We start from the raw sequence: 26,148 nt of genomic DNA, 5'->3' as shown, positions 1-26,148 counted from the left end.
TGGTGTCTGTCAGCTAATTACATTAAAGTGAGTTACAGGAATTTATTTTAGGGAAAAAAATGACACCATCTGTGATTTGAAGCCATCTTGTGGCATTTGGGTGTCAAGGAACGTTGTTGAAGTGAGTTGAGGGGTTCCAGTTAAGAATGAACGGTGCCTGTGATGGTCTTGAAAGAATTTGTTGCAAAGGAACTGTTGGGAGTGAGTGGAGTTTCAGACAAAATTATTTCACTTTTGAAAATGTTGACTCTCGGGAATTCCAGTGCCGAGGAACTAAGTTGGAGTGAGGAGTTTCAGTCAAACAAAAACGGTGTGTTATGACCATCCGCTGACATCTCAAGTCAAAACTTTTATGGAGAGGGGTGTCGGTTGCTGGTGGATGTTGTCACTTTACACTAAACGTAGACTTTCGAGACTGCAACCACTCCCATTCAAGTCACATGACTTGGTATGGAGCTACGTTTCGCCATAGCGAGGGAGGACTTAAGACGTGTGCTGGAAACAAAGCAAAAGAGCACAATATTTTAATGAAAGAACACAAGTTATTTATTTGGTTTTTGTGGGACATTTCACAAAAAAAAAAAAGTGGAGACTAGTCTATTTCCTGTTGGCCTGAAATACTGACAAACATGTTTTCTGTGGAGAGCAGCAGAGAGGATTCCTGGAAGAGAATGTGCCTCTTTTTTTTTCCTTTCGTGATGTCACTTCTCCTACATGGGATCGTCAAAATAAGAGGGAGGAAATAATCACAATCTATTTCCCACGAAAAGAATAAATGCTGTCGCGGCAGTCAAATAAAAGCCCGAAGAGGAAGCGATGTGCTCACTCATCTGCGGTAGCGCCCCCTCTCCTTCTCCCGGTCTCGGTCCCTGGGCCGCTCTCGTTCTCGTCTCGGTCCGACTCGTTCCCGCTCGCGCTGACGCTCGCGTTCCCGCCGACTGCTCACCACTGCCTGCGTCCGCCGCAGGAAGTCGTCCACGCGCATGTCGTAGTCGTGCTGCCCGAGCAAGTCGACGCCAATCAGTCCTAAAGGTCAGTCCAAGCGTGCCCCCCGCCCCGAGACTCACCGGACTGGACGCGAAGGCGCGATGTGGCGGCGCCGCAACTCGTTGTTTGTCTCTGAAGCGAGGGGGCGGCCCCTCGTGCGGCGGCATAGGATGGTGGTGGTACGCCTGGTGCGGGGGTGGCGGGGGATGGTTGTGGTGGTAGTAGGGAGGGTGGTGGGGCGCCGGCTGCTCCACGGGGTATGCGGCCTGAACACACAGAAACATGATCAGTTCCCGGCGGAGGATTCGAAAGGGGAGCCTGAGGAACAAATGAGGCTTACCAACGTCTGCCAAGGAGGCGGAGGTCCCACGTTGTGGTGATAGTCTCGCATGTAGTCGTAGGACTGGCGAGAAACAGGAAGCCATGATACCGGTCAAGACAAAAAGCAACCAACTTCATTAATAGTACAATTTGTGTCAGAGCTTTTGAGATTGCTCATCGCCAGGAAAAACTGTACTTTTTTTAATATCGTCCTAGGACTGCGACATTTTATCAGTTCTCTGTATCGCCGGTAAAAAGCAGGAAATGATTGGTTCTCAGTATTGGTTGAAATTTCTTCTATCGTGCATTACTTGCTAATGCTCTGCTGACTGCTCGTAACTCATTCAGTCCCAAAGACGTTTTTAGACGTCTTTTCAGACTTGGTCCAGAATGAGTTGTCGCTTATTTCGGACAACAGTAAATGGATTTGAAATTCTGCAGAGGCTTTTTGGGTGGACGGATCCGACTTGGTATACGCAGGCATCAGTTTTGTCCCAAAATGTGGAATTTTTGACTGCCCGTTAAATCTGCCATTCTAAAGGAGTTGCCCATGGCCGCACGGCTCGGCTGACGTGGCTCGCTGTGCGGCGGGAAAGTCTTGCGCCTGAGCGGGATACTCACCCCATTGAGGAAAATGTCCCGTCTCACATTGGAGAAACGCCTGCAAAAGGGCCAAAAAAACAACAGAGAGAAGTGAAATTTTTTCCCCCTCATCATTTGCTATGTTTTTTTTTTTTTGGTCCTCACCTCTCCACCGGCTGGTTACGCAGGTCTGGGATAAAGCCTGCAAAGAAAACCAAATGAGATTGTTCCGTGAGCGCGAGCGCATATGAGCGAGCGTCCCGAGGACATGCTGATGGTCACTGGAAAATCCAAAAAAAAAGACAACATTTGCAGCTTCTTCTCTTGGACTTTCATTTCCACAACCTGATCGTTGGTTGAAGTCCGGACATTCTGCCCGAGGTCGCTTCCTGCCGTGAAGGTCGTACTCTTCGAGACGACGCCTACGTGGACAAGTTGACACGTAAGACAAACGGATGCTCGCTAGTACATGCGAGGCTGGTGGTAGCAGTAACACACTTTAAAAAAAAGAAATACTCAACCTTCAAACCACTTTGACAAGCCTTGGCACGAAAAAGACTTTGTCCAACTGATGCTCAGATCTACAAAATTGGTCGGCCGAGTCACCTCAGTTTGTAATACCCGTCCTCAAGTCTGCTTAGGTGGTCCCACAGTCTCCCATCTGTGTCTCAGTTTTTATTATTTTTTTGCTCAGTCTCTTGAGTTTTATCAATTTGCCCAACTGGTCCTAGTATCTACCAAGATGGTCCAAAAGTCTTTCCAGTTTATCCCACTAGTTCTAAAGTACACCTAGTTAATCCCCGAGATTCCCCCGTTTTTCCTACTTGTCCTAAAATCTACTCGGTCGCTCCTCAAGTCTTTCTGGGCTGTCCCATTGGTCGTGAAGTCCACTTAGTTGGGCTCAAAGTCTCCCTGGTATTTCGTTCTGATGCTTGAGTCAATTTTGTTGGTGCGTGAGTCTTCCTGGTTTGTCCAGTCAGTTCCCAAATCAACTTACTTCATCTCTCCGTTTTCCAGGATTGTTTCACTGTTGCTGAAATCTATTTTGTCGATTGCTAAGTCTTTGTCCCACTTGTCCCTCATGTCTAGCAAGTTGGTCCCACTGGTGCTACATGTCTACTTGGTTGGTCCCTCGGTCGACAATCCAGCGTATGTAAAAGCTTCCAAATTCACGTGATCAAAAAAAAACAAAAAGTAATAGTAGATGTACAAACTTTGAAAGATATCAAAGGCTGGGGGGTCAACATACCGCTTGTGATGTAAAAGTGGACTTTGGATTCTACAAAGTTTGTTTCCACATCTGCGTCCATGATAAAAGGCTTTTTCAAACAAACTCTCTTACTTTGAAAGGGCGGAGGGGTCATGATGGTGCTGGTGGTGCAGTCCTCTCAGTCACCAAAGAAAAGCCCCAACCCCTCCAGACATTTTTTGAGTCCATCAAACACGCACTTAAGAGTTCATTCAAGAGCAACACACACACACACCGCAACAAAACGTCCTCGTTCAGTGCGTGTGTGTCTGTCTCAAGACTTTTTCAAGTGTCCGCCCAAGGGGTGGACGCAGGGTCATTTGATCAGTTCCATCTTTTACCTGATTGGACAAATTGTCCCCCCCGCCACCATTCATGGGACAGTCCAGTGATTTCCCCCCCTCCCCATCAAATGATCACCCTGCACCACCTTGGAAAAAAAAAACAAAAACAAAAGAGTCCATGTGGAGATCACAGTCCCTCTCTCTTTCTTTCTCTCTTTTCCCTTCAAGCTCCCTCGCCCCTTCCTGCTTCCATCAGTCCAGCCAATGCATTTATTTTGAAAAGTCCATCTAGATTTGGCTAGCTTCAACTCGCTACGAGTGAACCTCCTGCAAAGAGAGAAAGTCAAACAAATATGAAACCATGTCAACTCCCCCCCCCCCCCACAGAGCAACCTTCACGGTGGCACTCCAGCGGGAATACTCCAGAGCGAGTGGCAAGAGCAACGACAAGCTCGAGCGGATTAGCCGCGGCGCTCGTTGTCTCAGACGTCCGGCGGCAGGTGGCGCCGCGGTGGGAGCGGAAGAACAACAGGAAGTGGGAGGAGGAGCTTGGCGATTGGCTAACCTTCCCGGTTCGCGCAGCGGCGGACGGCCGCGGGGTCGCGTTTCCGAAGGGGTCTCACGCTTGTGACGAACGCGCCGGGCCACCTGGTGGATGTCCACGCTCTCGTCCAAAGGGAAGAGCGCACAGAGCTGAGCGCCGACATCCGGCTGGATTTCCTGACAAAAGGGCAACCGCACACAAATAGCTCAACACGGAAACGAGCGCAAAATGTGTTTGGCACGGCTCATCTTTTTGCATGACCCACTGCTCAATTCATTCAAGTTTGTAATATTTGAAGTGTGTTTAAAGACTATTAAAAAAATCTAAATAAAATGCCATAAATGCTTTTAGTACATACCTACTGTAGGTTCCATAATTACACACAGGGTTTGCAAGTTCCTACAGCATCGATTTCACCGATTGTGGGTTAAGGTGTCACTTGATTTAAAAAAAAGCAATGTAGAATGAAAATCTCACTTGTCCGTCACGGCCGATCTTGACGGGCTTGTGCTCGTTCCAGGGGTTGGAAAGGTGAGCCGTCTTTGTGAAGGAGAGCTCCCGCCTGCGGAGAGCCATCCAAAGAAGTGAGGTGAAGTGGGTGGCCAACCCGATGTCAGGGGGTTGGGGGGGGGGGGGGGGGGGCTCACCTGCAGAGCCAATCGATTTTGAAAACGCCACCCAGCATCTTGGCGTTCATGCCGGCAGGAAGCACCCAGTGGATGGGAGAGCCGCCGTGAAGAGACTCGGAAGCCAAGCGGGCAAAACCTAGCACAAGTGTGAGGTATGGCTTTAAGTCATGTGGCTGATGAGCAACTTGACCCCCGGCCCCCCGAACCCCTTGCCTCATCCTCTCACCTTGGAATTTCCCGCTCTCCCGGACAGAGAAGACCAGGATGACGCTGCGAGCCGCGCGGAAGGCCGCGTTCAGCTTCTTCTCGTTGACGGGCAGCGTGGACCACACGCCCTGAACGACAACGACGAGGAGATGAGGTGGAGTTCAGCTCAGACCAAGAAAGAAAGAAAGAGAGTAACAAAAGGAAGCAAGGAAAGGACAGAAAGAAAAGAAAGAGCGATATGGCTAAATAGTCGTCAAGGAGGCTTCCTTTCATAACTTCGCAGCTATACATTGGGAATTTTGCCATTTTGAGACGAATAAAGGTATTATTATTATTATTATGGAGCCAAGATATGGCAAAGATATTTAAATTGCTTCTGGGTAACTTGGGTCTTAGTTTTTGGGATGTTGATATTTTTGACAATGCATTAATTGATAGTTAATGTGCTTTGACTTTTTCCAAAATGTTCTTCGATGGTTACTAAAAGTTGTTTGTGCTTTGACCTCACCTGTTCATATTGCCTAACAGGAGGGGAAAGGAAAGAAAGTGGGAAGAAAAGAAAGAAAGGAAGAGAAAAGGGAGGCAGCCGGGCAGGAAGAAGGAATAGAAAAAGGAATGTGCAAGCGAGGAAGGCCAACCTTTGCCTTCCTCGCTTGCCAGCCGGCAGGTGACGTACTTTGGCTTTGGCCAGTGAGACATTCTCGTGGTTGTTGCTCTTAATGACGAAGAAGCGCGACTCGCGCAGGATGTAGCGAAGGTTACTGGTGGGATCTGCAAGAAAAATGGATGCACGGTTGGCCAAAACGAGAAGCGCGGTCGACTGACTGACGTGGCCCAACGGTGGAAGGCGGACTTACTGACGGCTCGCACCGACGACGAAAGCTTCTCCCGCTTCTTCTCGGAACCTGTTTGGACAACAACATGAGGCAGTCACAAGTATGAACTGGCAGCGCCGCCAGGCGACGCAAACGGGAGCAGTTCCTACCCGAGACGTCGGAGCCCGAGGCCGAGTGCGCCGACTCGCCTTCATCTGAGAAACTGACGGAGGAGGCCGAGCGTGAATCTCCCGCCTCGCTGCGCGTGTCGTAGTCATTGCCCTCAACGCGATGCTCGTACTCCTCCTCCTCCTCTTCACCTTCGTCTTCCTTCTCTCCTTCCTCTTCATCTTCTTCTTCCTCCTCCTCCTCCTCACCTTCATCCTCTTCCTCCTCCTCCCCCTCTTCTTCTTCTTCTTCTTCCTCTTCTTGTTGGTCATCATCACGTGAAGCAGCGGGGGAGGAGCTTCCAGAGAGCTGCTCTGACACATACTCTGGCGCTGCGTCCTCGTCTGATTGGTTGTCCTCTCGATGGTGGGAGGGACTGCTCTGCCGTTTCTGCGTGCGCATAAATAAATAAATAGTTGGAAAAAAAACAGTGACACTTTTTGAGTGCATGTTTCATGGTTTTGCCAAAAAAAAAATCCTCATTGCAGCAAACTGAATGAATGTCTGCTTATGGAGAAATAGAATGTCCGCCACCCCACGTCTGCCACGACGCGTTAATGGCAGCGGCGTCATACAAAGCTGTGAAATTTGGCACACCTGCTTGGTGGCGTCGCTGCTCCTGGGAGAGCGTCTCCGTCTGGCTCTTTCGCCTCCACTGCTACGGCCGACGTCTCTCGTCCCCCGGCGGCTCTTTCTTTCATCGTAGTCGTCGCCGCCGCGATAGCTGCTCACGTGGCGTCTGTGAGGACTGGTAGCTGACCTCTTAGAGGACGATGATGACAGGGGGGCGCCTGAGCCTCTCTTATTGGCCGAAGATGATCTAGAAGGGGGGTGACCAGAGGAGCTCCGTAGCCGCTTGCGATCATGGCACTCTGAATGGTCGCTCTTCCGCTTTGTTCCTACCACACAAATATGTCCAAGTGTCTCAAAGAATGTCAGGAAGGTAAAGACAGCAAAGTGAGGAATGGAAAATAAGAAAAGATGGATCGAGGACACAATGTTACAGGTGCTACCTTTCTTATCAATGATGTGTCGCTCCGTCTGAGGATTGTACAGCTCGTCATCCTGATCCGGCGCTTCGGTCAAAATGTCTTCCAGAACGGTGAGTTCGCCATCTATCACATCATAAAATCAACTTGAGCAACATAACCAAGGGATTCTCAGATGAACATGTTAGACAATCCAGGTGACTGGCCGCCATTTTTTCCCAGAGCTCATTTTCGTCGCGTTTCAGATCTCAACACATTGATATCTGTACTCTAATATATAGTTCAATTTGTCCATTAATTATAAGAACATATTAAAGTTACTACGACTACTAATTTATAACTTGTTCGAGTGTGAAATGTTTTTTTCTGAACAGATATATAGGTTTGTTGTATAAACAACAACATCATTAGCACGCATGCTGGTAGGTCCCATCATTCCTTCCTTGAAACGAGTCCAAGTGCGGTTAAGGCAACAAAATTGAGGAAATTGTCCTAATCACCCGCTGCCGTTAGGCTTGGGGACGCGTACCGACGAGCGACCAAGAAGAAATCAATAACCTGATTAGCAAGATTGGCGACACAAAAGGCTCCACATAACAAAGACAAGCTAACTGGCGAACCAAGCTATCGAGCTAGCCAAGCTCACTTGTACCTTTATCCTCGCGACGGTCGGCCGCCATCTTAGCGCCGGGGCGACTGTGCTCCTGACGCGGTCGACGGAGAAAGTGTTTAACTATTGACGAAGATTAGCGATAATGTCAACGATTCACAAAATTGAGAGCAACGACGAGAAGCAAAATATGCTAAGATGGCTGTCTGGACCGGAAGTTCTTCCGGTGTAATGGTGACAGCTTCCGTGAAGTGATAGGCGCTGCTGTGACGTGTTCAATACTTTACTGCTACTGACGTACGTAAAATTGGTACTGTGACGATATTGTTCAAAAACGAAATGTCCCATCAATAATAAACAAATCCGGAAATGTAGACGTTACTCTTTTTCCCCACTTTGTTTTGAAATGAAACGTGGCCTTTCCGACATGTTGGATGTGACAGTAAGGTAATGAATATAAATGGATATTCATTCACATAGTGTACTGTACATCGGAAACGGGCAAACGAAATTACAAATGTTACGTTGCATTTGATGATTATAAATGTTTAAATGATGAGGGTTTTACTTTCAAACATTGTTGGACTTTGAAGTTGAAATTCTTTGAATCGGTCAAAATATATATAGAAATCAAAAAACAAAGTTGCGACAGTTGAATTGGTCAAGAAAATACGTAATTCTGAGCTTTTATTTTGGAAAGTTTTGGAGTCGGATGAGCTGTTTAACGTTGGAATTGTTTGAATCGGTCACACAAGGAGAAAATAAAGCCATTAAATTTAAATTCTTCATTTGGGGTTTTTATTTTGAATCGTGTTGCAGTTAGACTGAGGTGAACGTTTGTCAACTCATAATTACTAGTTTTCAACGCTCTCATTTCATGCACAGCCCTGTCCGGTAGGTGGCGGTAATGCACTCTAAAGCAGCAAGCCAAAGAAGAGAGGGAGAAGCCGGAAGCCCGTCAACGCAGCGGATGTCTGGTCCACGTCAGCAAGTGTCGCCAACGATCGCCCCGTTTCAACTGGCCCACGAGTTTGTCCGCCGGTCCACTCGTCTCGATGGCGGACGAGAGCACGCGCAAAGCGGTGTCTCAGATCCCGCTTCTTAAGACACAGGCCGGTCCGCGGGAGCGAACTCTGTGGCCGCAGCGCCTCAAGGAGGAGTACCTGGCCCTCATCCGCTTCGTGGAGAACAACAAGGCTGCCGACAACGACTGGTTTCGCCTCGAGTCCAACGCGGACGGCACGCGTTGGACCGGCACGTGCTGGTTCGTGCACGAGCTCCTGCGCTACGAGTTCCGCCTGGAGTTCGACATCCCCGTGACGTACCCGGACACGGCGCCGGAAGTGGCACTGCCGGAGCTGGATGGCAAAACGGCTAAGATGTACCGCGGCGGCAAGATCTGCCTGACCGAACACTTCGCGCCGCTGTGGGCCCGGAACGCGCCGCGCTTCGGCCTGGCCCACCTTATGGCGCTCGGGCTCGGCCCTTGGCTCGCCGTCGAGGTCCCGGACCTGATCGATAAAGGTCTCGTGGTACACGTGGAGCAGCAGAAGGCGCCGCAGTAACTCGCGCGCCACTGATGGCGTGTAAACATTTGCATCGCAGGGAGCGCTGCCCTGCAATCATGTTCGCGACTAAAATCAAACCAGGAACTATTCCTCTGTCAATACACGAAAAAAAATGAGTAACACGTATTTTGATGAGTGGAAAAACGCTACTTTATAAAGACATTAACAATTAATCTTTCTTTTTCGACACTTTGTTCTGAAATGCACATTGTGTTGCTCCTTCTGATGGGTTTGCCTCAGTCAACTGTGGGTACTAGACGAATACACTGATCATTGAGTAGCTTATCTGACATCAATATGGCACAAATTAGTCTTTCTCTGCAGAGGATAAAGTATATTTGGGGGCACCTCCAATGAGATGCTAATTGTTAAACCTTGTGGCTATGAAGTTTTCATTTGGTGGGAAATGGAGGGAAACTGAAATCTGAGATGTCCGCTGGGCAGATATTAAGTGAGGTGTATTGCATACATTTTGCTGTCAAGTTATATTCAAAAAAAGTTTAAAGTTCACACTGAAAAACTGGTGATTTGACTTGTTTCTAATTTCCTGATTAACAGCACAAACATGCTCAAACCTAAACCTGGAAGCCCCTTGAATAAACATTGTTAAATGGTCTATAGTCAAAGTCGCCAAATCGTAACGTTAGCAGAGATGCTAATATGAAAACTTTTTGCTAAAAGACCATTTTATTGAATAAAGAATGAGGTGAGCTGAAACAAACCGTCTCATTCCGTCACCCAAAGTTTAAAGGTTCTGTCGTAGGAGCATGTGGCGATGAATTTGCCATCTGGAGACACGTCCACACCCATCACCTGACAACAAAAAAAAAAGGCGTCATGATTTTGGTTTTTTTCCGCTATATGGTGGACCTTGATAGTTCTGCAGAAATCCCAACAGAGTGAACAGGGAATGCTGAAGAAATCATTCGGCATCCCCGAACAAAAGACTTGAATTGAAAACTCGATCATCGCTATGTCCCGATTTGTGCAACTATCAGAAATGTAGAAAAAAAGGTCTACCTTCCCCTCGTGGCCGGCGAGTGTCTTCAGCGGCATCCAGCCAGGGTGACTCCAAACCTTCGCCATGTTGTCGTATGCGCACGTCAACAGGAATTGACCGTCCGTCGCTGTACACGCACAGACATATACGTGCGCGTCGAGTAAATTCAGTCTTGGAATGCCACTGAGCGCAAATACTTCAATAGCGTCATCATGTCTCGGCACACACAGACGAAAAAAAATATTCGCAATCGCACTCGATGAACAAATTAGAGCGTTCCATTAGCCTGTTGTGCGTAATTTTAGGATTAAGAGCTTTTGCAAAAGAAAGGCAAAGCGTGCTTACGTTGGAATCTGACACCTGACAACAGGTTATGGTGGGCGGGGATTGTGTAAAGACACTTCCTGTTCCTCAGCTCCCAAACTTTGCAGGTGTTGTCTCCACTTCCTGTCGCCAGGTGGTAACTGAGTGAGAAAACAATCACAATTTAGGGATTTTTTTGTTTTTTAATGTAGTGGACCTAGACACCCGTGGCTCCTAAAAAAACAATCTAAAAATGGCTTTGTCGTGATTAGGCAAATGGGACTCCTTCTCTTTTCGTCTTTTAATAAGAAAATCAAAAGGTTATGAGGAAAAAGTAGATGTGTTGAAAGATAGAAAACCCATTTTTGAAATTGACGAGATGTCTGTCGACCTCCAGCATCGCAAATTGCTTTTAGCACGTTACCTAAAAACAAGGCATAGGTGACTCCGTGACCTTTTTCCATTTTGTATAAGTGGCACTCAATAGAAGTCTGGACTCGCATCCCGATTCTACAGGTGCTGTCGCGTGACTGACTGACCCGTTAGGTGAGAAATGCACGCTGTAGATCTCCTTCAGGTGTCCTTCCAGGAAGACCACGCAGCGTCCTGTGCGAAGATCCCAAACTCTTCCAAAGGAATCCAGGCCACTGGTTAGTAAGAAAAAGTTCACTTGAGCGTACGGGCGACATATTACAGTGCAACCTCTGTTAGCAAAGTTCAATTGGTTCGCGAAGATCAATTGGTCCCCCAAGCGAAGCAATATTTTCCGCTATGCTTTACTCCAGTGACGACAATGTGTATCGTATTCCAGTGTAGTCGTACGCTGTTGTTTTGTAGCATAGTAGCGCTTACCCAGTGACAGCCAGCGATCCGTCAGGATGAAAATGAAGGTCATGAACACCTTTGCTGTGACCTTCTTGATGTAGAATCTCCTCCTGCACCTCCATGTCCCAAAGACGCCACGAGTGATCGTAGCTACACAGTTTTAGCACACGTGTTATTCGGCGTCACTGGTCTGGGGCCCGACCGATATGGATTTGATGACGGCCATGTCAATTCGGATTTGGCAGAGTAGGATTCCAATCAGCGATCAATTAAAATAAATAAAAAACCTACACAGTTTCAATACCGAAAACAATACAACAATAAAGATAATTATTGGACAAACGTTTGACTGTCTTACAGTACCGAGCAATTAAGGATTCATCTAACATTAATGATAGAGATAAAAATTGCCCCAAAATTATTTTTTTGAAAGGGGTGGGGGGAACTGCAGCAAACATTTGAATGTTATAATCTTTGTCTCATGCTGTAATGCTAATGTGCTAAAAATCAGAGCTAATATTGGCCAATCAATCGGTCGGGCCTCAGTCGATAGCATGTGTGCTAGTTGTGTGTTTTGAGCGTGTGCGCCGGTTTACCATGTAGATCCCAGGAACCTTCCAGACGGATGCCAACAAACACGAGAAACTCGCTCGGTGTGGTCGTCTATGCTCACCACCGGCTCGTCGCTACGACGACCACAAAAAAGGGTTTGTTACTTTTCACTTTGATTGCTCCTCTTTGGCTCCGCCTCCTTTACTATACCTGAGGAGGTTCCAGAGCTTCACGGACCCATCCGCGGCACATGAGGCCAAACTGACGTCCGATTGGTCGAGAGACAAGCCGGCCTGCGGGCGGAAGACCACCGCGCCCACGTTGGTGTTGTGACCTGCAATTCAACAAGCGCCACAGTTTTTTTTCCCCCCTCAATTGGATTTGCGTGTGTTGAAGCCAGGACTTGTCGGCGGTTTGGACATGGCCCTAAAAACTTCAAAGAGAATATTTTTTTTATCCAAAAAGAGAATATTTTTTTTGTCCAACCAGGTGAAGTATCATAAGTCAAGGTACGAGAAATTGAAGGCTCCGCCCACCTCTTAGAGTACGAATCGGGTTGCAGTCGGGAATGGACCACAGCTTACACAAACCGCTCCTGTGGGGTACACGTCACGTTAGTGTCGCACGAGCTGTTTGCACGCTTGCGTTTGTGCGCGAGCATCACCAGGAGGCAGTGGCCAGCATTTTGGAATCGGGGCTGAAGTGGCAGAAGCTGATTGGTCGATCGTCACCGATCTGACTGCAGAAGTTGTTCAAATTCTAAAAGAGGAGGTGTGACACTTTTCTTAAATCATCCAAATCATTTAAAAATAATTTCATCACGCTGCCAATACTAATTTGTGCTCACTCTCAGGCTCTTGTTCAGCTCCTGTTGGCGGATGGTTCTGGTCGCCTCGCAAATTTCCTTTTGAGCCCGGGCTACCTCGAGACGCTTCATCGACCTGACACAGCAATCACAGCACATGGCAGGCGCGCACACACACACCCACTCCGGGTTTCTTGACTTCACATTGGACTCATTGGTCCAGTCGGCGGGCACTCACCTGGGCAGAGAGTAACGGGCCAGCCAGAGACGTGCATCCTTGAGAGAGGTGGGCCCTTCGTGGTACCACGTCTGATGGCACTGTAATTGGTCGGGAAGAAAAAATTAAAATTCAGGCACTTTATCGTCATGTGTAACTACGGAACACATGGACACGCGCGTGTGTGTGTGTTGTCATGCCAATTGCCAACCTCCTCCTGTGAACGCTTTGCTCGCTCTTCATCTCTCCTAGACTTCTTCAGGGCATCTGGACCCACCACGGACAAAATGCCACGCAGCCTGAAAAGTGGACAAGACTGAGGTAAAAGCAGACGAGATAAAAGTAAAAGTAAACAAGACAGAAGTAAAAGAGGACAAGATGAAAATTACAGGGCGCAGCCTACCGCTCTCGCCGATCGGCCGGCCCCTCCCCAAATAAGGTGATTGGCTCCCCGAGCGCTCGCAGCCCCGCCTTGACCTCGGTGTCATCGGTAGACACGGTGATCTGTCGTGCTCGCCGCCTCCTCTCAAATTCGGCGAGCGCTTCCTGTTGCCTCTCGTTTATGTGCTCTTCCAGTTCCAGGGTCTCGGCTGCAAAGTATCGCGGGACATCGGTCAGGTGGCGGGCGTGATGCGGAGCCCGTCTTCAAAAATGTGTCACCCACAAGACGAGATGTTTATGTTTCCTGCTTCGATTCCTGCCTTGACGCCATCACTTCCGAGGGGCAGGCCGCCGGCAATCTCTGCATTGAGGCGCTCGCGCTCTTTTTCTTCCAGGCTTCCATAGAACACGCGACCTTTCTTCGGGGCCGGAGCCAAGTCCTCGTCGTCTGACATCCTGGTACCTGGGCCAACAGGAAGCACTTCACAATAAATTGATTTATACAACCGGGCTAACAGGTCACACTTCACAATGTGTTCTGTAGTATTTTTGTTATTTATGTTATTGATTCTGTAAAATTATTGCGAAAGGATATAAGATGACACTCGTGATGATAATCACACAGATGGATACATAACCTGTCACAAACGAGTCATGTTAAAGCCATGTGATCATTTGTTCGTGATGGATGTTTTTTGATCATGAAAACATAAGGAGCCCTGAACGAAGGTCCCGACATACGAGTAAGTGGAGCAATTTGCTGGTCGTCACACTTAGTCAGTGCGGTATTTACCGTTGATCATTGGATTGTTTTTAATTTTGCATTCCTGTGAATAAAAATACTCAGTGCAAATTTGGCTCGTGTTTAACTATGAACGTATTCCGTTTTGTAGCCGCCGCAGGAACGTAACTCAAACGTAAACCGAGGACCACAGGGTGTATAATCCTAAAAGAAACCCCATCAATAACAAGACTCATATATTTGTAGAGCACCAATGATGGCAATAATGAAACGCGAGTCTACAAATCAAACGTGCCGCCGCTACTATTCGCGGCTAGCGTTTTTATCACAAACGAGCGTCCAGGTAGTAACAAACTATGACTTTGCCACACGTTACATTTCTTTGGGCTTGTAGCCACCAAAACAATGGACGGTAATCGCTATAATGAAGATTTAAAAGTGATAAAACTCACACTGGTACAAGAGCAATTCGGCGATGTTTGAATGAGGAAAAGACCCGGATGTAAAACAACCCGGATGTAAATGACGTTTTCCGCGTACAGGGGTTGTATTTCCTGTCCACTCTGTAACGCCCCGGAACAACTACACTTCGCACTACAGAACAGTCAAAAGACGACAAAACTAATTCCAGAGGACACAACGCAACTTGAAATCAGCTGGCAGGTAAATGTTTGCATATTATTGGCATCTAAGGTGAGAACCTCCATAGAAACATTGATCGCCGTCTTTTTAGTCGCATAGCTTTTAGCATTAGAGTCTTGTTGAATGCACACTTAAACGCTACAAATTGCGCGTTCATTCAAAGCATTACAATATCAGCTACTTACCAAGTCAACAAATCGGTTGACGGTCGGTTACTCAAATAATCGAGTACTAAAAATAAAGTTCAGTAAAGACTGCAGAAAATACTGCCAATATCCATTTCATTGCGTTTCTTTCCTGGCTAAATGACAAGCGTCAAGATTAGACACGTGAATAAGCGCAATATACGTAAAATATATAACGTAAGGATAACGTACACAAATGTATTCAGCCTAACAGATAAATCCCTTGAAATTTCACTCCATCAATGATCATGAGTGGATAAAAACATAGACTGAAACTTGATAATTGATTACTTTTCTGATTAATCGAATAGGCTATGTAAAAAAAACAACCCACCCACCGCTCGTAAAAACAGGAAGCCATTTCAAATTTAGTTTTAGGAAACGAACAAAGGGAAATAACGATTCACTTATTGTTTTGGTAACATATGTCAGAAAACAGGCAAAAAATGTTTCCCCAAAGTAAAAGACGCTTGCACATATTGCAACGATATTCAGTGTGAGAGCATTTCATTTTTGAGAGGGTGAAATTCTGAGGATTTTGACAATTTCAAGTTAAACAAGGTATCTAAACATGACCGTAGTTTTTGTCGATTAAATCGATTGTTGGAAAAGGAAGGTCACTGTAACAAATTGTATTTTTTGGAGGGGTATACTTTTCAACTTGTGCAGAATTTGTGTGTGTGGGGGTATTGTTTTTCAGCCTCTCAGTGAATGTGTCTAAGAGAAGATGTTGAGGAGGAAACCTACTCGTCTGGAGCTGAAGATCGATGACACTGATGAATTTGAAAGCATCAAAAAGGAGCTTGAGGTTATTTTTCAATTTTATCATCTGGCTGTCATTGGGTAAAATACTGGTCCAAGATTTATATTCCCTGGCTCTCGTTTTCTTTCAGGCACGGAAACGTCAACGAGAACAGGTGGAGTCGGGAGGTGGAGACTCTGTGGTCGGCAGCGAAGTGATTGGGGGAGAAACTCTACCCTCATGTTCAACCACTGCGTCGAGGGCGGAGCTTATTAACGAGCGAATCGGCTACAAGCCAAACCCCAAACCTACCACCTTGCCCACACTATTTGGAAGTTTACAATTTTAATAAATTAACTTAATTCATGTGTGTAAAGATGATGGAATCATTTCGTATTAGCAGGGCCTAGCAAATAAATTAGATTAAAAAAAAAAGATTACTTTTGGGGGTTGTCTTCCATAATTCAAAACCAAGCAGTAAATTCCACACAGTCATGACAAGAAAATGTTGTCTGGTGTTTTATTTTCATTATAAATGCATCAACTGTCTTATAAAGGGTTTCATCAATGGTACTATCAAAGTGATTTATGTACAAAAAGGAACCAGCGGGTGGGCCTAAAGAAACTCCACTCACGCAGGCGCATCTTATCTTTCCACAAATAAATAACATTGTTACTGATTGTCTAAAAAAAAAAAAAAACAAGAAAAAAAGTTTATTTTAAGATGCTGGATTTGCTGAGAAATAAAAAGTATAAATACAAATAAAAAGTCAAGCTATAATGTACATATATAAGGATATTAGTCCGGTTGCTATGGTTACGGGATTAGAAGTGAAATCGATGCGTTTCATGTGGGAATAACATACTGGTTCTTTTTTCTTTTTAATTAGTAATGCAAGCATGCACATTTCCTGTTTGACCGCCGTTTTTTACGTTTGCTTGACGCTGAGCTAAGGCAGCGAGCGACGCCAACGCCCTTTTGTGGATGAGTAGCCGCGAGACACGTTTTTAGTGTTCAAATGCCAAGCCCCCAAAAAATTAAATTAAAAAAACCGACCACGCTTCCCCGTCACTTCTTTTTGATGGCGGCGAGGTCTCGCTGCAGTTCGGCAAATTTGGGTCGCTCCTCCGGGCTGTACTGCCAACAGCGCTGCATCACCTTGTACACGTCATCCGGGCAACGTTGAGGACACGCCATCCGGTAACCTAGCAACCACAGCGTCACCGGTTGTCGTGCATGCGTGCGTGGCTGGGCGCGCTTACCTTTCTCCACCTGCTCACGGGCCTGCTGATTGGTCATCCCCGGGTAAGGACACACCCCCAGACTGAAGGTTTCCCACAGCAAGATGCCGTAACTCCACACGTCGCTCTCCGACGTGTATCGACCTGTTAGATGAAAGGAGTGCCACTCACATTTGTTATGTACTCAAGCTCAGAACACTTTTTTTTAAACAAAGTAAAATATAAAAATAAGATAAGATAAGAAACCTTTATTAGTCTCACAATGGAGAAATTCCCAATTCACTACCACTATATATATACATATATAACTACCGGTAACTTAATCTTTTTTTAAATTCAAGATACAACTCCATTGTTGCATCATTTTAAAAGCACTTAAAAGCATTTTAAAAGCTATGGCATGACAAAAAGCACAACACAGATTGCACGTTGAAATAACACATACGGCAAACCGCCACTGCTACTGTGTATTCCGTTCGCTTTTAAACGTGTGTTGTGTATTTATATATGCAACGTGTGTCTATTTTAGAGATTTCAATGACTGTGACAGCAGGCATCTTATTCATCCTTACCGTAGTTGAGAGCTTCTGGAGCGGTCCATTTAATGGGAATCTGCTTGAGTCCGGACGACGAATAAACGCCGTCGTCTTCCTGACGACTCATGCCGAAATCGCTAATCTTCAACAAGCTGCATTCTCCCACCAGGCAGTTCCTGGCTGCCAGGTCCCTGACACACACGTGCACGCAAGCGTGAGCTCGAGCCCGCGGCGACCCGCATAGGTCCTCGCCGCAACTCACCTGTGGATGCAGTTCTTACTCTCCAAGTAGGCCATGCCCGCGGCCGCGTCCACGGCGAAGCGCAGCAGCTGCTTGGTCTTCAGCTCGTCTTTCTTCTTCCTCAGGAAGGACAAGAAGTCGCCGCCTAACGGGTCGGACAGACGCGAGCCAGGCTCAGGAACGACGGGAGTCAACAGAGGCGCGCATGCGGTGCCCGCTTACCGGGAACCAGCTCCATGACGATGTAGATGGGCTGCCTCTGAGTGCACACGCCGATCAGTTTCACGATGTTGGGGTGATCGTACTGTTTCAGGATTCTGAACACACACGTGAATGCTCAGCACATTAGGCCTGCAAAATTAAACTAGGAGGATAAATTAGGAATCCCACAAATTCAAACTTGGGCCTCAGTATTTTTTCTTTAATAACCTAAACTCATTTGATCTGATTTGCAAAATAATTTGGGGTTGGAAATACAGTAGGGACGCCACCTTTTTTCAAGGTTCATTTTATTTGTATTAGGTCAAAATTGCCCTTTATTTTGAAAGGGTAATTTTCTCCGGAATACTGTACGTAATATGTAAATAAATCTTTCGGAAACACCGAGTTGCCTCACCACCAACTGGGGGCAATTATGGCGATGCCCACCTGGCCTCCGAAAGGAAGCGGATCTTGAGTTCTGGAGGCAAATCTTCTTTGCAGGTTTTGACGGCCACCGCTGTTTTGTCTCGCAGCAACGTCCCCTTGAACACCTCGCCAAAGTTGCCCTGGAAGAAGAGGCAGCACAACATGATGAATAGGGCCCGTCCCACTTCATTGTTCAATATTAGGCTTTTGAAAAATGATTCCTTTCATTAAAAGAGGCTTGCGGGCTGATCGGCACGGTGGTCTGACACACGTAAGAGAACGAAGAAGACACTCGAGGGAAAAAGCAAAAATAAATAAATAAAATGTAGCCAAGTCTGTCTATTTAAGTAGAAAGTATTGTAACATGGTAAAATGTTCTGTCTGCAATTCATATTTTTATTGTGGAGGGGACCCCAAAAAAACGAAAATATTTTATTCACAATATATTTTCTTAATTCATCACTTATGGCAATTTTACTCTGACAAACAGGAAGTGAGCTCACCTTGCCCAGCAGCTCGCCCAGCGCCACATCCTCATGGTTGAGGATCCACTTTTTGTCCTGCACACGTGAGGGGAAACACACACACACACACACACACACACACACATGACAGACAGGAAAACTCTGCAACGTCATCAAGCCGTTTGCAATTGCTTGCCTTGACAACGGGGTTGAGGAGCACCACGCCAGACTTTTTCGTGATGAGCTGCTTGGTGGAAAAGTGGTGCTCGATGAGCTGCGGGATGGTGGTGAAGCCCGTCCCCTCGAAGCGGTACTGATTCTAACGGAAGAGAGAGACGGCCGACGTCAAAGGAGGGGCGCGGTGTGCTGTGGTGCGTCCTAGAGCACGTACGTCGGCAAACTGGATGATGAAGTGTCGCCGCTGCTCGTCCGAGAACACGGACAGGACGTATTCGCCCGGTTTGCCGTGACTCTCCCTCACCAGGAAGTCGCCCTGCTGCCGAAGTAGCTCTTGAGCCTCCGTGCGAGGAATGGCACCGTGGTACCACTCCTGGTCTGCCAGAGGGCGCTCCGATGATGGAATGACGTCAAAGAACTGCTGTCAAATTGTTAATTTTGGTCTTTTATTCTGAAAGTTTGGCAACGGGTATTGTGATGACCATTTTCAAGATGTATTGGTCAATCGGTCGAGAAATGTGGAAAAGCCACAGGTGAAACGGCTCACCGAGGACGACGAGCCCAACATGGCTTTTGGCGAGCGGATCATTCCAGCCAGCGAGTGTCGCAGCGTGTCCAAGCGAGAGCTCTTCTCCTTGCCTTTCTCCTGAAAACACAAGACAAAACAGGAAGGGCAGGCTTTTATTTTGATGGGCTCCGCGCCAGCCCAACCCTCCGCCGACAGTTCTTACGGTGGAGCTGACGGAGCGAGTGTCGTCCTCGTAGGGCATCGCAAGCGGCGGTGGCGGGGGAGGCGGAGACGGGGCCTCCGCCATTTTGGTGTCCAACAAGGCTTTCTGGGAGGAGAGGCGAGCCTCGGAGCTGCGCAGGGACTGGACGGTTTGGCGCAGCTCCAGGAGAGACAGTTTCTGACTGAGGAGGAGCACGCAGCTGAGGACAGATGGACAGACAGACTTGGATCAGCGAGACAAATGACGCCGGTAGAGAGACGGAGGCGGAGAGGGCGACACCAACTCGGACTTCCTGTCTGCGTTCTGCTGGCTACTGATGATCTTGGCATCGAGGTCGACCACCAGAGCCTCTTTGGTCCTCAGATTCTGCTGAGTCAGTGCCAACTCCTCTGTGGCCGACGACAACCTGAACATGAGACGATACACAAAATTCTGGATGATTTTTTTTTAAATTGACTGTATAGTCGATTCTAGGTAGGCCTAAAAAGATTAAGTAAAAATTTGCTTATGATTCGACAGTTAGATAAAAGATGATTTTTCCACACGCCTCTGGAGGTGTGAACGATTGATTACGTGGCAGGAATGGCCATTTTCCTCGCAAATGAGTCGGAATGACAGTGAGACCAATCACAGAAGCTTGCTAAGGGGTATATTTGCGCAACAGGTGAGTTCCAGGGGGCGCGTCCTCACATGGCCTGAAGACTGTCGGCCGTCAGCGTGTTCCACAGGATCTCATTGGCCGACAGGTTGTCTGTCTCGTCCAGCAGGGAGGTGTCGAACTCCACGTTGGCCTCGGGGCTCTCCGGAGACCTGCTTCACGCAAATGCAACAAGTCAGCGGACTAACCGGGAAGCCGAAAAAAAACCTCCGCTGTCACCACGGCGACCTGTAGGCGTCGATGAAGTGCTGGTATTCCACCAGCGGGTCGATCTGCTGGACCGCCGCAGAAATCTCTTGATGGACTTTTACCACTTCGTCAGTCAGCAGACTGCTGATCTCGCAGTACTCTTCCAAAATGTTCTTCCTGCACAGACGTAGGCATTGATGAGCAATCGTCCCTCAGCTCTCTTATCCCACGACTAGCATGGCACATTCCCCCCCCCCATTTTTGAATGGATTGGGTCGTGATTATGAGTAATATTTGGGTCAACATTTGTCTCCGCGTTACTCACAGAGCGAGCGTCATGTCCTCCTGCATCCTTTGGAGGGCGTCGAGTAGCGCAGGCGCCGCGCACCGCCGATGTTCTTCCTGCGCGGTCTGCGCTCCGCACACGGCCACCACGTACTGGTTGTGCAGGTTGTGGAGCTTGGCGGTGGCTTTGTCGTAACGTTCGTGAGCGCGCTCGGCCTCACGGCCTGGTGCGTTGCGCGCAAAGTTAGGGAAGGTTTTTAGGGCGGCTGCGATAACTTCTCAACCTGAGGGTGCCCGAGTCAAACCTTTGCTGAGAGCTTCTCGGTATTTGTCCTTGGCGTTGTTGGCGTCGCGGCTCAGCTGGCGATATGTCGACTTCAGCTTGTCCAGGTCACTCCGAGTCACCTAGCAACGAATACAAGGTCAGGGTGACAATAATAATAATAAAAATAATAAGGGTGGTGGTCGACTGGTGAGGACGTTGTGATAATTAGTTAGTTCTATAAATGTAAGTTTCAGTGCGCGCGTGTGCCCATCGCTCGTCAGCAGCAGACCTTGTGCTTGTGGCTCTCCAGCTGCTGATGAAGACTCTGGTAGCTCTTCTTCACCTGCTGCTTGTCTCTGATGAGCGTGGCGAGGCGGTGCAGCGGACCCGAGTTCAGGTCGTCGGCGTGACCCCTCATGACGCGACCAAGCGCCTCCGTCTGACGCACCACCTGCGACCACGACTGACACAACACGCGCGCAAGTGCGGCCATCATGAGAAGAAAGCGCGCTAGCGAGGAGCAACGGCGACGCAAGTGGCAGCGCTCACCTTACTGACGGTGCTGACGTAATCGGCCGCTTCCTGTTTCTCCATCTGCTGCGTCATGTTGAGAAGCAGGGCGGCGTATTCTTTGTCGCTCTTCACGCGCAGTGTCATGAAACGCTTCACAGTCTCCAGCAGCTGCCAGACCCACACAACATTCAGTTGCCATTATTCAGCAGCAACACCAATATGCCAGTGAGGCGCAGGCATAATATTTGTCCAGTAGGGGCCGCCATAATCGCGTTCAGCACTGTAGTAAGCATGACGTTGACTTGGAAATGTCAAAATAAATGATCAGTTATCAAATTAACAACTATTTTGATCATCAGGTCATCATTTAAAAATGTTAGGCCCGACCAATGAGGAGTTTTTTTCGGGTGGTATTTGAAAGAACAAAATTCACACAATCAACCAGACGAAGATTTTTTTTTGTTCAATTAATAAAATACTTTTTTCTTGGGTCCCTCAACACTTAAATGTATTCTCAAGGATTTGTTTTTGTTGGTTTTGGTACATTTCGACGGGCTGAATGCACAATTTTAAAAAAAGTGTGCATTCTTTACACACTTGTTTCCATGCCAGTCTGCAGGAACATTCAGACATTTCGCTTGGATTTGTTGTTGAAATCACAGACCTAATTTCTGCTTCCAAGAAGGAAATGGAGAATGCAAAAGGAGTACCTTTAATTCCCAATCCTGTAGTTTCAGTAATCCCTCATGGGAATTCCTCAGATCCCGACCGAAACCCATCATGTGTCAGGCGGCGTAACGGCGAAGTCGACAGAGGAAAGTTTGCATGATCCACTGTGGAGGAACAGGAGAACAAAAATGAATAACAACAAAAACAATACTCACATTTACTTTACTTTCTGGGCTGTACTTGGAATTGACTTCCAGTGGTTTTGAGGACATGAACACACCCTTCATTCTTCATATATGTGTCAACGTTACGTTTGTGTAAATTGTTATCTAACGTCCAGTTATACAAATTTATAAACCATGCAAAACCAAATTACAAGAAAAACCCTTGGATAAACTCACAATAGCTGCGTGTACAAAGTAACGCTAACATAAAGCAGCCGTAGCCCATTCAAGTAAACGGAAAATCGAAGCTAGCTTGCTAAGAAACATTGGAGCGGACAAAACATCCTAAAGTGCTGCTGGCAAACTCTGGTAAAAGCCAAAAGGCACACGAGCGGTGACCGCCGGAAGTCTTCTTTGGCATGTCCGCACTTTTATCGATTAATTGAGCGCAAATTCAGGCGAGAGAAGAGAAGGCGACCGAGGAGCGAGTGGAGTCCCCGGGTGGGACTGGAGGGTCTTCGAGGATTAACGACGTATTTTGGCTTTTTTGTGCCCCACGAACCCACCCGAGAGGCGACTAGTGGAAACGACACACTCGGTGTCCGGTCACCGCGGTTCTCTATGGTCCATGTCCGCGCTCATTTCGCCCTGGGACCAACTTTTCTACTCCGTTTTCCACTTTCTCCCAGTCCCGTCCTACGGAGAGCTAACAGCTAAGGCTAACAGGGAGGGGCTTTCACCGGAAAAGGAAGCACGATAGGAAGACGCCATTTTGCGTTCTCTGGAGCCGCGAGCAAAAACTTTTAAAAAACAAACACAACTTTAAAAAAAGCTCTTAGACATATTAAGGCCGTACAACACGTAGACACGCCCAGATATAGTGCAGGTAAACGATTGAGAAACGACCTGAAATACAATATTCATGATTGCACCCATACATACGGAGACATCACCACCATATTGAATGTGTCAAGTGAAAGCCTCATTAACCGTTTTATACTCATGTGGTCAACGCAACAATTACTTTTGACTGTAAATAGCCTTTGTAACATACTTTTTACTGTCATTTTGCCAATTTTGTGGGATTTTTTGCAGGTTGTTTGCATAGGCGATAAAAGGCAAAGTTTTGCATCAGACATTCATCACACATCAGGGTGCTTAATGGGCGACTGCAAAGTTGTTCGGTGGGCTTTGAAAAAAAAGGGTTTCCTCCAGCGCAAGCAGGCTGCTGGGGTACAATTCCCACTGAATTTCCAAAACAAGCGACACGGTGGCCGCAAGCCGCAGCCATTTTTGCAGTTACCAATCAGAGGAAAAACGTTTTCCACCTCCAATTAAGGAGAAACAGCCACCCAATCAGAGTGAAGCTTATTTATATATTGCATATTCATGAGTTAAAAATGAAACGCCTATAAGAACAACCGAAAATAGCTTGAACAATGACATTCCGGGCATTTCAAAGCTAAGTTATCTCGTGAACCCGACAAAGGACATTAAATATGATTTTGTGGTCTGGAACCTTGTAATTGTTCATTTTGTCAACATTCCAACTGTTCAACAAAAGGGGGCGGGACCGGAGGGCGTGTCATCCAGTTGAACAGGTTTGGGCAGTCAAGCGAGCTTCAAGAACGCTGAAAAAAAAAGACAGAGAGGGAGAGCAGTTGTGAGTTTTCCATTGTTTTGACCACAGCTCAACTTTTGTCCTCAAGACAAGTTAGCTTCAACAGGCAAGTCACATTTTTCTCCTTCAAATCGCGTCTTTTTCTCAACTGATTTTGAAAAGCGAGGTCACACCACGACTCGGCCAAGCGTACCGTTAGACAACAATGTGCTGATCAAATCTGAGGCCAGATTTGCCCAGTTGTTGTTTGAGCAATGGTATCATGGTGCTTCAGGACCAGGAGGTCACTAATCAGAGACCTCGGCCAAGGCGCAACTTTTACAATTCATTGAGCATTAGTGTATTTGGGTTTGTTTGTTTATCCTTTTGTTTGTTCGTTAACAGACTACTTTCTGATTATTGGGAATAAAATATCCAATTGTAACCGAGTTGCATTCAGTCCACCTTTACCAGACATATATATTTTTTAACGATTCCGGGAATACTGTTATATTCCGCAGGGACGTGCGGTCAGGGGAGGCAGGTGAGGCAGTGCCGCACCTCTCAACGCGCATTGCATTGCGCAATCATCACAAACTGGGTTGATACATGCAACTGGCACGTCCTGCTTGCCGTACATCTGCACATCAGCAATATAACATTTGCAGATACATTTATTTGATCTGCTTTTCCTAAGTCTGGCTAATGTTTTTAAACCATTAAAGTTTAATGTTTTTTTGTGACATATTTAGATTTGCTGATGGGAAATAAAACCGCAGTGAAAAGGCATAGGTTGCGGCAGATCGTTCTCTGCCGCAATTAAGAGGGCGTACGTGAGCAAACAGGTACGTTGCGCTCTTCTTCTGTGCAGAGGCGCCAGGCGAGTCAAGTGCGATCCTTTTTTAAATTTGCTACGTCGGACAGCCAAAATGGAAGAAAAGGATTATATATCGAAGCTTAAAAACTTCTCAAAACTGGACTTTCAGTCAAAAGTGGACGTGATTAACACAGGTAGACCAACGCCGGAGTGAAAAGGTTTGCTTCAAACTACGGGACAGCCCGGACAACTTTTCAAACGGAGTGGTAAAGCCGAAAAGAACGGTGATGTGGCTGTCCTTCGAAAACGCGTCTTTACTGTTTTCCCTGCCTTTTGTTCTCAATTTGTCTCGATATTGTGATATAAAAAGCGCAAGGATCGATTTGGCATTGAACGAACAGTGGAGGTTCAACGTTAGCATCCGCAATGCCAAGGTAAGGGAAAAGCGAGAGATTGTGAAAGACCTCATTCATGCAACCTGCTTTTTCGCTAAACGGGAGTTGGCATTTCGTGGTCACGACGAGAGGGCAAGCTCTTCTAATCGTGGCGATTATGTAGAAGTATCACTTGCTTTTGATGAGAAAGATGAGAGGTTAGCTAGACATTTGGACTCATCCAGTGTGCTTTCTGGCTTGTCCAATAGAATACAGAACGATATAATTGAAGCTTTCGGTGATGTGATAATAAATGATCTAAAAAGGGAGATCAATGCTGCCCCATTTGTTTCCATAGAGTTGGACGAGACTACGGATCTCACAAACAAAGCACAGATCTGTTATTTTGCGCTATGTTGCCAAAAGTGAAGTGGACTGTGGTGGTGGAAGCGTTTTTAGGATTTGATGATGTAAGTGATGATAGGTGAGCCCCTGCTGTAGCTGCGTATGTCTTGGAAGTGTTGGAGAAAACAGCTGTGTTAAAAAACTAGTAGCGCAAACCTATGATCCAGATCGCTGGGACAATGATACTCAAATGATGGTCACTGGATATGATCGATGGCTGTCAGAAGCATCGACATGCTTTTTAATGATGGCATATGAGGGCATTTTCAGTGAAACTGATGCACTTTTTAGAGTGCTGCAAAACAAAGTCATGGACATTGGATATTGTTGTGCGCGACCCACGACACCATCGGAGTTGTTGAACGCATGAGACGGGACTTTAACACACTGTATGAGCGATTTGAGCAGAAATGCAGCACACTTGGCCGAAACAACAGTGGAAGAAATCAGTCGGTCAGAGACGAGAGAAAACTAATGTTCGACAAGATTATGGTCAACATCAGTGTTCAGATGAAAGCTAGGTTTGATCATTTTGTGAGCTAGCTTTCCTCGGTTTGGTCGACTGTACAAAATTTAATGACATGTCACAACATTTTGATGACACCAAACTGCAGAGGCTGTCAAAATCTTATAACAAAATAAATTAGTCTAAGAAAAATACAATAGAATATTGTATTTTTACCCATGGGGTCAAATTTTGGATATGAAATAACCAGTAGCCAATTGAATAAGCTACTGTTTTTGGTTGATACATTTGTAAATCTGACACTAAACGAGTCGGTGCCTCACCAACCATGAACCTCACCGCACGCCACTGATATTCCGGGTATTGTTGTGTAAAAAT

General features: G+C 46.8%; 5 protein-coding genes across 7 annotated transcripts; 2 read left to right on the top strand and 3 right to left on the bottom strand.

Moving 5' to 3' along the window:
* Nucleotides 1-522: 522 nt before the first annotated feature.
* ythdc1 (YTH N6-methyladenosine RNA binding protein C1) lies at nt 523-7,626 on the bottom strand. The gene is made up of 17 exons (XM_052050646.1): nt 7,428-7,626; nt 6,800-6,901; nt 6,384-6,685; nt 5,789-6,176; nt 5,661-5,708; nt 5,480-5,574; nt 4,823-4,931; nt 4,615-4,732; nt 4,445-4,529; nt 3,989-4,143; nt 2,236-2,312; nt 2,056-2,092; nt 1,930-1,969; nt 1,328-1,390; nt 1,068-1,253; nt 827-997; nt 523-710 (listed from the first exon to the last, which is right to left on the bottom strand). The coding sequence occupies exons 1-16, from the start codon at nt 7,453-7,455 to the stop codon at nt 827-829; spliced, it is 2,004 nt and encodes a 667-aa protein (XP_051906606.1). The 5' UTR covers nt 7,456-7,626; the 3' UTR covers nt 523-710.
* A 687-nt stretch (nt 7,627-8,313) lies between these two features.
* Nucleotides 8,314-9,478, top strand: ufc1 (ubiquitin-fold modifier conjugating enzyme 1). Its single transcript, XM_052050940.1, has one exon. The coding sequence runs from the start codon at nt 8,441-8,443 to the stop codon at nt 8,948-8,950; it is 510 nt and encodes a 169-aa protein (XP_051906900.1). The 5' UTR covers nt 8,314-8,440; the 3' UTR covers nt 8,951-9,478.
* A 143-nt stretch (nt 9,479-9,621) lies between these two features.
* prpf4 (PRP4 pre-mRNA processing factor 4 homolog (yeast)) lies at nt 9,622-14,365 on the bottom strand. 2 transcript variants are annotated; one of them, XM_052050725.1, is made up of 15 exons: nt 14,155-14,365; nt 13,320-13,499; nt 13,059-13,245; nt 12,867-12,954; nt 12,677-12,756; nt 12,481-12,574; nt 12,298-12,392; nt 12,170-12,228; nt 11,844-11,967; nt 11,678-11,767; nt 11,109-11,231; nt 10,796-10,903; nt 10,299-10,417; nt 9,974-10,080; nt 9,622-9,766 (listed from the first exon to the last, which is right to left on the bottom strand). In XM_052050725.1, the coding sequence occupies exons 2-15, from the start codon at nt 13,489-13,491 to the stop codon at nt 9,680-9,682; spliced, it is 1,533 nt and encodes a 510-aa protein (XP_051906685.1). In that variant the 5' UTR covers nt 13,492-13,499; nt 14,155-14,365; the 3' UTR covers nt 9,622-9,679. The 2 variants fall into 2 exon arrangements, with proteins under 2 accessions (XP_051906685.1, XP_051906686.1); XM_052050726.1 differs by having other exon boundaries at nt 14,231-14,365.
* Nucleotides 14,366-14,391: 26 nt separating this feature from the next.
* On the top strand, nt 14,392-15,853 carry cdc26 (cell division cycle 26 homolog). Its single transcript, XM_052050971.1, has 3 exons — nt 14,392-14,441; nt 15,306-15,413; nt 15,499-15,853. The coding sequence occupies exons 2-3, from the start codon at nt 15,333-15,335 to the stop codon at nt 15,694-15,696; spliced, it is 279 nt and encodes a 92-aa protein (XP_051906931.1). The 5' UTR covers nt 14,392-14,441; nt 15,306-15,332; the 3' UTR covers nt 15,697-15,853.
* On the bottom strand, nt 15,776-22,843 carry fer (fer (fps/fes related) tyrosine kinase). Of its 2 annotated transcripts, none has more exons than XM_052050623.1 (20): nt 22,675-22,843; nt 21,986-22,108; nt 21,312-21,443; nt 21,052-21,225; nt 20,803-20,902; nt 20,538-20,721; nt 20,252-20,389; nt 20,056-20,175; nt 19,649-19,771; nt 19,366-19,564; nt 19,182-19,280; nt 18,849-19,055; nt 18,654-18,776; nt 18,497-18,553; nt 18,015-18,133; nt 17,589-17,683; nt 17,388-17,511; nt 17,162-17,316; nt 16,611-16,733; nt 15,776-16,553 (listed from the first exon to the last, which is right to left on the bottom strand). In XM_052050623.1, exons 2-20 carry the CDS (start codon nt 22,055-22,057, stop codon nt 16,417-16,419), a joined length of 2,481 nt encoding a protein of 826 aa, XP_051906583.1. In that variant the 5' UTR covers nt 22,058-22,108; nt 22,675-22,843; the 3' UTR covers nt 15,776-16,416. The 2 variants fall into 2 exon arrangements, with proteins under 2 accessions (XP_051906583.1, XP_051906585.1); XM_052050625.1 differs by having other exon boundaries at nt 18,849-19,052.
* Nucleotides 22,844-26,148: the final 3,305 nt, after the last annotated feature.

Source organism: Hippocampus zosterae, chromosome 18 (genome assembly GCF_025434085.1).
Source record: "Hippocampus zosterae strain Florida chromosome 18, ASM2543408v3, whole genome shotgun sequence".
NCBI classification, from domain to species: domain Eukaryota; kingdom Metazoa; phylum Chordata; class Actinopteri; order Syngnathiformes; family Syngnathidae; genus Hippocampus; species Hippocampus zosterae.
Note: the sequence above shows the minus strand (reverse complement) of the source record. Positions and strands in the feature narration are given on the sequence as shown.